Source organism: Centropristis striata, chromosome 23 (genome assembly GCF_030273125.1).
Source record: "Centropristis striata isolate RG_2023a ecotype Rhode Island chromosome 23, C.striata_1.0, whole genome shotgun sequence".
NCBI classification, from domain to species: Eukaryota; Metazoa; Chordata; class Actinopteri; order Perciformes; family Serranidae; genus Centropristis; species Centropristis striata.
Window position 1 is genome coordinate 10,093,662 of NC_081539.1, and position 10,656 is coordinate 10,104,317.

At 39.9% G+C, this 10,656-nt stretch overlaps 1 protein-coding gene across 1 annotated transcript in view; it reads left to right on the top strand.

Moving 5' to 3' along the window:
* Positions 1 to 10,285, top strand: part of tnk2a (tyrosine kinase, non-receptor, 2a) — a 30,653-nt gene extending 20,368 nt beyond the window's left edge. Inside the window, exons 16-20 of the mRNA XM_059327140.1 lie at positions 261 to 913; positions 2,912 to 3,050; positions 4,291 to 4,386; positions 5,893 to 6,020; positions 7,566 to 10,285. Of these exons, the coding sequence (XP_059183123.1) occupies positions 261 to 913; positions 2,912 to 3,050; positions 4,291 to 4,386; positions 5,893 to 6,020; positions 7,566 to 7,572 (1,023 nt within the window). The 3' untranslated portion in view covers positions 7,573 to 10,285. The remainder of the gene's footprint in view (positions 1 to 260; positions 914 to 2,911; positions 3,051 to 4,290; positions 4,387 to 5,892; positions 6,021 to 7,565) is intronic.
* Positions 10,286 to 10,656: the final 371 nt, after the last annotated feature.

The following is a 10,656-nucleotide window of genomic DNA, read 5'->3' on the forward strand; positions in this document are numbered from 1 at the left end:
AGCAAGTTCTAGACCATATTGCAGGGCAGTAGTCAAGGTGGGACAAGACTAATGATTGAATAACAAGCTTGATTGTTGTGTCAGTTAAAAACATGCACATTTTCTAATGATTGAAATACTTTTACTCATTTTACTAACCATATTCTTTATATGTATAGACCAAGATAATGTTTCATCTATAGTAATGACCAGCAATTTGGCTCCTCTAACTTGCTCAATATCTGCACCATGTAATGAGAGGTCCGTCTTTGTGTGTGCAGGTGATGGTGAAGCTGCAGGTTCCGATGGCCACCGGCCGCTCCCTGCCCTCCTCCCCCCTCCCGATGCCCCTGGCTCCGTTGGGCCCCCACCGTCAGATCTGCCTCCCTCCTCCCTCCCCCACCTCCACCTCCTCCTTCTCCTGCAGCTTCGAGGACCGGCCGGTGTTGCCTCCTCGCAGCCCCGTCCCCCCGCTGCGCCCTTCTAAGCGCAACCTCTCCACCCGTACCCCCCACCCGCAGGCGCGCTCCAGCTCCATCTCTCTCGGGGGCGAGGAGGACACGCCCCCTCAGATCCCGCCCAGAGACCACGCCTTCTCACAGCCCGGCTCCCGCTCCTCCTCTCCTCTCCCACTGGTGCCGCCGCTGTCCTCCTACCCCATGGCCCTGCCTCCTCCTCCCCTCTCCGTCTCCCCGCGCCGGGCGTCCGGACTCCTGGGTCCTCTTCTGACCGCCAACAACTCCTCCACCTCCTCCTCCTCCCAGGCTCAAGCCATATCCATTCCCCGCCTCACAGCTCGTGGTTCCAACTACTCATCCAGTTCCTTACTGGATCCTCTCGCCTTTCGTGAGGGGCGTGGCCTCTCCTCGCTGATTGACAGCTCCCCGAGCTCCACTCCCGCCCCGTTGCCAGAGCGACCAGCTTTTCTGGAAAGGTGTGTTTTCGATATTTGGAACCAATGTTTGTCTTTTTATGTACAAATCAAGTTTATTTGGAAAGCTTAAAGGGAAAGTTCAGATTTTTTGAAGTGGGGTTGTATGATATACTCCTACATAGTCAGTGTATTATCTACAGTAGATGGTTGTCGGCATGCCCCCAGTTTGGAGAAACAGGCAGGAGTATCGACACAGAAACTAAGCAACATACTGCTGTGGATGGGGGCAGCAACGAACCACGTTTTAGCCTTCTAAAAAAAAGCTATTTCACTTTAAGTGTACACTATATTTTAGTATTTTCATGGCTTTTAATAGCTGTCAGATAGCCCTGAACAAAGTCGTTTTCTATGCACTCCTAAAAACCACCAGACTCCTTTGAGAAAAACAGTCATTTTAACTTGCTGGACACGGGTGTTGCTCATCTACCGCTGCCTCAATTATTTAATTTGTTTATGCTATTGTGTGACTTTTGTGTATCTAACTAACCCTTTAAGACACCAAAGTAACACAATAACAAACTAACTAACTGATCAAGACAGGGCAGTCACTGAGCAACTCCAGTGTCCTGTAAGGTAAAATGACTTTTTTTGTCAAAGGACTCAGGTGGCTTTGAAGAGAGAATAGATGGATATAACAACTTCAGTTCATGATTGGGCTGGTTGAAGGAAAGGTAAAGCTGTGAAAATATTCAGAATATTTAAACTGATATTGATTTTTTTAAGTGAGAGAAATACATTTTGCTGCTGCCCCCGTCCACAGCTTAGATTAGACGTTTGCTAAAGACAATAATTAGAGGTAAAGTGACTCTTTAATTATTTGTTGCATTAAATTACTTTCACTAGGGTACAAGACATTGTTTTGTTTGTGTGTTCCTGTGTGTTCTTCAATAACAGCATTTCCAGCTCTTTGTGATTGTTCTTAAAACACTAAAGAATGACGTGTTGCCACAGTCTGAAAAGGAAACGCTCACGTAACACCCGGGGAGAGCGGCCGTCACTCAATACAGAGTGAGAAAGTGCTGTTTGACTGACAGCCTGACTGAGCTGCATGTGAAGCGTTGTTCACTCAGGCAAAATAAAACGTTTAGACAGGTTCAGTCCGTTATTTTCATGTACATATTTGCCTTCTCTCAGCAGTCTGCAGAGAACATGTTTATTTAGATTACTTGGATTACAGCATTTTCTAATCTCCCTGTCGTCCTTGACATAAAACTATACAATTCACAGCAGCTTTTTACACAATAATAACCAGAAATGTGTCAAAACTAAAACATAGAAAGCTGTAAAAAGGGTAAAAAAAAACAACAGATATTGGTTGGAAGTATTTTTGCAACCGCTCTTGCAAATTTTGAGTCAATTCTTTTGCTGTGTTTGTGGGAAACGTGCAATTAAAATTGACAATTGATATTATCATGCACTTAAAGGTCTGTTTTTTATCAACTATGGACCATTTTTAGTAATTTACCTGTTACATGTTTTAAAACCATTTTCAAACCTTAGGTTTGATTAAGCATATAAATAAAAGTGCAGCTTTCATTTAAAGATGAATATATCTTATATGATATATACAGTCATGGAAAAAAATATTAGACCACCCTTGTTTTCTTCAATTTATTGTTCATTTTAATGCCTGCTACAACTAAAGGTACATTTGTTTGGACAAATATGATGATAACAACAAAAATAGCTCATAAGAGTTTAATATAAGAGCTGATATCTAGACATTTTCCATGGTTTTCTTGATAATGATTTTGGTTATTACCAAGAAAACCATGGAAAATGTCTAGATCTTGTCTCAGCCCTTAAATTAAACTCTATTTTTGTTGTTATCATTATAGTTGTCCAAACAAATGTACCTGTAGTTGTACAAGGCATTAAAATGAACAAGAAATTGAAGAAAAAGGGTATTCTAATAATCTTTTCCACGACTGTATATTATCTTTTTGTTTGTTATCTGTTCTAAACATTCATTGAAACTTACTGTCAATGTTTTTTCAGATACGGAGCAGCTAATATGGCGGCAGTCAAACCCATGATTCAGCATCCCGGTGGAGCAAAACCAAACTCCTCCTACAACAACAACAACAACGGGCGAACTGCAGCTCCCAGCATGCAACAGGAGCAAAGTGTCACACAGGTAAGGGAGAGGGAAATTAAAACATGTTTTCTTTTCTTTTTTCCTCATTTAAAACTCACATTTAGGGGTATGCATAAGTCATGGTTCAGTGTGATTAAATAAACAGGATAGGGGAGAGAGATAAATAATAATTATAATAATAGTGGAGGAAAAAAATACAAAGAAGCTACTCTAAGCTTTTTAATTAAATCCCACATACTTGTCATACTCATTAATTTTATGTCGACAAGCTGCTGAATCTCATCACAGTCAAACTTAATCTCATGTCCTTCAGCTGTCTGGAATAATGATTGTTTTAATCGCCATTTAGGATTAACATAAAGAAAATAATTAACCTGATTAGTAGTTTCCTCACAGTTTGTGGGTGTGTGTGATTTGATAACCGTGTGCACTACATGATTCACTACAAATTTGATTAATTGTAAAACTAATTGGGCCAGCTGTTGAGCAAAGTGTTTTATTGCTCAATTATTATTTTACATATTATATTATAAATATTTATTTAAATACTGAGCATGCAGTTTTTCTACTTCTTCGAGGCTTTGTAATTGTTTACTGTAAAGACTATTTTCCCTTACCCAATCCTGCAGTTATCATTGTTTAAAGTACAAGCAATCCATCAGATCCAGACATGTGTCTGTATATGTAATCCTCAATAAATTATAAGTCTCAGGTGTCTCAACCCCCACAACCACCTGTTGAACTGTCTGCCTTTGCCCTGGAGCCCAGGAAGGAAGGTCATCTCCTTAGCAACGTCCAGGCTTATCGCTTTTGTTATTCCAGCAAACTGAGACGAAGTGTTTGGTGCTTGACAAAGGCGGGTCTCAGGCCTACACACACGAACTTCCACATATACAGACATGCATACATCCCTCCCCCAACCACCCCCCAACCCACGCCTTCGATGCTTCGTTCCCCCAGCGAGACAGGCAGGTCTGAGAGCTGCGCCAGGTGGCGCCCCCCCCCCTCCCCTGCACGTCATAAGTCTATTCATGTTGTGAAAGTGTATCATGCTATGTTGCTGAGGTTTTTTTCATGCTTTTTTCCTCCTTTCCTCTCCTCATGTGTGCTGTATTTCTCTCTCTTCATACCCTGTCTTCCTGTCCTGTTTACCTTTGTGATATTGTTGGTGGGTGTTTTATGCGTTCTGGACGGGTTGATGGCTCAATTTCGTTGTACTTGTACTTGTTACTCTGTGCAATGACAATAAAGGGTTCATTCATTCATTTGTTGTTGACAGGTCCAAGGAGCGGTACATGGTGTCACGCTGGAGGAGTGTCAGGCAGCTCTGCAGAACCACAACTGGAGCATCCCTCAGGCCATAAATCACTTGAAGGTGTGTTTTAATGTTTTAATTTAAAATTGAGAAAATGGCTTTGTTTGCTTTGAAAGCTAAACTCCGTCTGTTGAGTGTACCGGTGCTCTAAAACAAACAAATTAAATAACATTTGCTGCAAAGTTAACATGTAAATATAATCATAATTTTCTTCTGTGATTGTATTGGACCTTTATCTAACCCTAAGCACCCATTGTCCACCACCTCTCTTAAAGAAAGGGGGTGGGAGGTAAGGGGTTAATGACCATGCACACATATTAGAAAGAAATGAACAACTAACTGTGAATACAGATAAAGGCTGAATAAGCAGCAAATGGCTGAATAGGAAAATGCTTGAAAAGCTTGTATTCAAGCAACTCATTGAATATCTATCAAGAGCCAAATAGTGCACCGGAACAGGTTTTATAAGAGTAATCAATGACAGTGACTCAAATAACCGATTGACGTCACTGCTGCCATTGATTCTGTTGATCGTGACATTTTAGTTGAAAGGCTCCATATTTCATTTAGTTTAGTTTGTTCCTAACTCCCACTTAAAAGACAGTTTCAATAGGTTTAACAACCTATTGAATCTGCAGGAACTATCGTTTTCTATGGGGTCCCTCAGGGGTCTGTACTTGGGCCACTGAATTGATTAAATTAATTGCTTGATGTCTTAAAGGTTTTTACAGCTGAATACAGACAAAGTGGAGATATTTGTAGTAGGTGTTACACTGGTTCATCCATTCATCTCAAGCAGGTTAGACTATGAATAAAATTTCCATGACCATAATGGACCACTGTTAGGGCAAAAATCGTGGACACACATAATTGGAGGACGAATGGAACATTTGAATGTAAAAATAACTTCTGTAACCACCTGAACTACCTCAAGTCTCTATTTTTCAGGTATTGTCGCAACAAAAAAGCAGAATCATATCAGGAAAATAAAAAATATATAAACTATATATAACCGATTGCAAATTAGCAAAATCGTCAGGCCTGTCCTAGAAAAATTGTACTAGAAATTGTCCCAGAAATTAGGGCGAGAAATTATATTATCATGTTTTTAAAAAAGGTTCTCTAATGCCACTGATAATTATAGTATAATTACACAATAAAAAAAATGCTTGTTCGGGTTAATTGGCTCTCCAATATCATCCACCTTAAACCCAAAATGTTCCCACACCGGAGTTTTGGAGTTTGGCTTTTATACCAAGTTCATTTTGTTTTATTCTTAATTTTCTGTCTCATCAGTAGCCGTCAGGAAACCACTTGGTAGCCTGCTTGTTATCTTCACATCATCTTCAAAGAAATTCCATATAAAGTGTTTCTGTATAGTTTTTCTGTGCATTTAACTTAAGGCACTATAAAAAAGACAATTAGGAGCTGTGCCAAAGTTTTATTTTTCCATAAGTGAACTATGAAAACACAACAGGTGATATTGTGGTTGGCAAAATGATTAAGGTCATATTGTACATTATCATGACAGGCCTTACAATCATACAATAATAAACCACATTGCAGGTGGAGCAGCTGTTTCGTCTGGGCCTGCGGTCAAGAGCTGAGTGTGAGGAGCTTCTGCAGCGCTGCCAGTTTAACCTGGAACAGGCCAGCACGCTCATGCTGGACTCATATGGACCACATCGAAACAGGTGAAACTAAACTTGGAAAACTTACTTGGAAAAAAAAAAACAGCTGACTATGCTAGATAATTAAAGTTTTGTTCCTGTACAGTACGTAGCAGCTCTCCAGAATGTAAATGTCTGTGTTTTCTGAGTTTGATGCAGTAATAGTTACCAAACCCTGTCTAATTTAACTGACAACACGACCACATATGGGATGACGATGTCACTCCATCTGCTCCTCTTCCCCCCATCTGGCTGGTGCTTGTTACTGTTCAGACGCCCAGTCTGAACTCACACATGCTGTCAGAGCTTCTCTGAGGTGCACTTCATTAAACTACGTCCAATAGCTGTTTGAAATAGTGACTAAAATATTTTTTATTTTGTCAAAACATGCATGGTGTGCCTCAGGGATCAGGGATTGACTTATAGTTTATAGTTCTGATTCTGCTTATTGATTCCAGCGCTTAATGGGTCTGAATTTATTGAGGGGTGAGATCAACACAGGTTACATTTCACAGAGAAAAATAACATTTATAAAAAAACTTTTATACATTTCATATTCACAATTGGCCTCCCACAGTTGATGTAACATGTAGATTATTGGTTACTGTTACGGAATAATATTGATTTATACCAATCTATCCCTTCTTTTTTAATTCAATATACTGTAACTGTATGACTGATACCAGCTCAAATGACAGAGTCGAATATACGTCAGAGCAGGTAAACAATCAGAAAGTTGCCAGATGGATCTAGAAAGTGCACCTGAATGCACCATGAAGTCCCTATTGGCGCCCACCACACCGCTGAATTTAGCAGAATGATTTTCTGACTCTGGCAGTGGCCCTGTAGTCTGGTAAAGTGCAGCTGCAGGGTTCTGGGAAAATACACTGTGTCGTCTTTGAAGTGTTGTTGTTTTTTTTCTTTTTTTCCCCCATTTAGCCTTGAGCATGTCGACAACAACTTGTGGTGAAAACCGGGACAAATTGCTAGTGAATGTTAAAAAACCGAGACATTTTAGTGTTTTACAGATATTTATCATGACACTCAGCTTAAAACCAGAGCAGTCCTGGACCAACCAGGATGCCTGAGGGTGTATGGTTGAGCCACTGGCCCACTGAGTGAGAGAGAAAGAGACGTTTGCTGCACAGCAAACAAACAGCTGTGTCGGCAGTTGGAGCAGAGAAGAAAAACTTTAGGTCCTCGGGGCAAACCTGCATGGGTCACCCTGCAGAGTGTCTTCCAGTCCAGAAAAAGTGTTGGTGTTCAGGACCCTACAGGCAGAAACAAAATTAGAATTTCTTAACTATTTCTTTGAAATCTGACTTTTGAAAGAAAAAGAGTTTCTTTTGGAAAAAAATAGTTGCCTGCTGCAACTAGAAACTGGTTTGTGTGTAAAAAACAAAAAAACAATGAGCTAAAACATGCCAAATAATAATTATTAGCGCAGCTTTGAAAGTCTGTAATGTGTGTGTGTGTAATAATCTGAATCCCAGCAGAGATTTGCAGTTACATAACAGATTTTCTGACCGTGCACATATGTTCTTGTGTCTCTCTCTGCATGTCTCACAGGAAGTGACAGCAGGGGGACAAACTGTGTGGCGATCAAGCACTTACGAGCTCCTGCTGTAACTCGGGTCAGCACGCCAACATTGACCTGCTTGGATGACTCATCGCTCCGAGCAGCCGAGTGACAGAGTCGCTTTTTAATGAACAGAGGAACATACATGTAAAGCATTATATGTGCCTCACGTAATGTACTGTGAATACCTGCTATTACAAGAGTCAAACACATGCATGCTCATCGTTAGTTTACAGAGCAGCTCCTTGAATGACGCATTATTTAAAACTGTTGCTATTTATGTTTTTTTTTAATTATAACCTGTATAATGAGATGGTAGCTATGATGCAAGCTTCTACTGCGTGTGTGTATACTGTGAGTGCGTGCATGTCCAGGTGTGTGTGTGTGTGTGTGTGTGTGTGTGTGTGTGTGCATGCATAGCTTACATTTATGTTCAAACACTGTAAATGCCCATGCCTTTCTGCTGTTTATGAAGCGGTTATAAAATCAGGGAAACGTCAGCTAACGATATAGTTGTATGTTTTTATGAAAATGTGCTGATAAGATGCTGTATTGTATATAGCACTTTACTGAGTGTGTCGACACACAAGCGGATATTTTTGAGGACTCATTAACTGCTGGTCAGAATAAAATTTATCTAGTTAGTGAAGTGAATCAGATGCTGATATGGACTGGAAGCATATCAGATATTGTTAATGTATCATATGTGTTGTAAACAAAGCTTTTTAGGCTTTTTAAAGGCTTGATTTTTAGATCTTATTGTAGGCAATAAGATGCTGGAACAGAAATGTGAAGATATCTACCGTCTCCATATGAACACAGGGTATTAGGCACTGAATATTTAATCAACCTCAAATTGATGTTTAGTATTACTTCCTGTGAAAATGACTGCTGCATGATAATCATAAACACATGCTGAAGCGCTTAAGTGTGCAGGTAAAATACAGCTTTGTGTGTGTTTGTGTGTGTGTGTGTGTGTGTGTGAGTGTGAGAGAGAGTGTGTGTGTGTTTGTGCACGTGCCATAGACTGTGTAAAAGAAGTGGACGTATTCTACGGGTCTGAAAAAGTGAAGCCAGTGTGGAGGTGTCTTAAACCTGCATTCTTTCTAGTGGCCAGCAGGGGGCGACTCCACTGGTTGCAGAAAGAAGTCAGATTATATAGAATTTCATGCGAAAATTGCCCAACTTCTCACTTGATTCATTACCTCCATAAACATTTTTCTAATGAGTTTATGCTCTCAATAGCTGTGTTTCCAAAAAAGTCGAAGCCAATTTTGCAGCAATGTTTTGAAATGTTGCTTTAAAGAAAATGTGATTACATTTCCATCACTTGGTTTAGAGCAAATAAACAAAGTTGCGGTAACGTACTTTGGTCAGAAGGTGGCAGTGTGGTGTATTGCTGTAGAATATACTATAATAGCAGAATTTGATGCCATTGAATCAGGCTGCCACTGTCTGAGCCAAGGTGCCGAAACCTAATTTTTTCTAAGATGACTTAAATTACAATATACACAAAGGTTGTTATAAAAGAAATGGCTTAAAACCCCTGTAACCACAGCTTCAAGTAAAAGATCTGAATACCTCTTCCACCACTAGAAAGCGAGGGATCCATAAGCTGTGTTTTCCAAGCGAAGTCCAAGCCAATTTTGAAGAAATTTTACATAAAACATAGCTGCATAAACGTACTTTGGTCAGAAGATGACAGTATAATATATTGCTCTAGGCTAATCCATCAGTAAATAGAAGAAGAAGTAGAGAACAAACAACAACAAAAAAGATGTTGCTACCCAGACAATTTGGCCACCCACGAGAGAAAAGAAGAGAAGTTTTCAGGAATTGGATTAAATTGGGCAACTTAAAATTGTTCTTTCATGTCAGAGGAAACAGTTGATGAGTCATGTGAGTTAAATGTTCGCTAAGTCAAAACTTATTCGGAAGAAGTGTTTCCATCTCCAGTTTAGCGCATTAACTATTAAAAAAAAAAAAAGACAAAAACCACCTCAAGTGAGCCGAAAAACTTGCATGAACATTTTATTGAATTTGGGTGTTTCCATCAAGCTTTTCTCATGCAATTCTTCAAAATGCACATAGAAATTTGTTGATGGAAGCAGGACTAACAACTCTAGTTTCAGGTCTCCTTCAATACAGCATGATGTTAATTTCTGTTAAATTGGTCCCAGTTGGAGTTAAATAAAGCAGGGAATGCTTTAAGTGGGATTTATTGTTTCCACATAGTCCAAATACCGTCATTTCCTGCTCCAAAAACAAAGATTGGCAACAGTCAAAATGCCAGGCTTCAAGATGTTAGTCCATAAACTTCTCGATGACGTTGCAGTGACGATGTGCACTTCTGTTATACAGCATATGGTCGGTGCAGTTATTGATCATGAATGTGATCTCTTTAAGCAGCTAAACAGAGATAGGAATGGTATTTTTCATTCTTGCAGCTAATTTGCATGTAAGATGGCATCAGTTACAGGTTGCTCTCTTCTCCAAGAAACAGTTTAGACAATAACATTCATAAGTCCAACACGTGGCAGAAAACGTTTCTGTGTTTGTGTATCAGACATGTGGCGCGCAGCTGTTGTAGTCACTCTGCTGTATGTGATGCTGACTGCAGTATACTGTAACATTAGAGCAGCTTATTAATGAGAAATGCAAATAAGGCCTCCAACGTTTTATAATAAACTGAAATTTGAGTCATTCTCTTTTCATAACTGTTTGTGCTTTATGTTTATTTCATTGCACCAAGTTAGGACTCACACACAGGGAACAAAAAGAGATTCAGACTGGACACTGGAATTTAAATGTTTCTGTTTGATACTACAAGGCTTTATGGATCAAATGCAAATGTTTCAGTCCGTGTTATCTCAGCGCAAGATAAGGCATGAGTGGGTTACCCTACAGGTGCACACAGTTAATCATCAAGGGCCTGATTGAACACACATGAAGCTGATTGCCAGCAGGTGAAGTCATTATAAGCACACCAGAAAACAAATCCATTGCATTGACACACTCAGACTCATACACGGGGGATGGGACGCACTGATGCAGAAAAGCAATAAAGTGAAGTCACAGAAA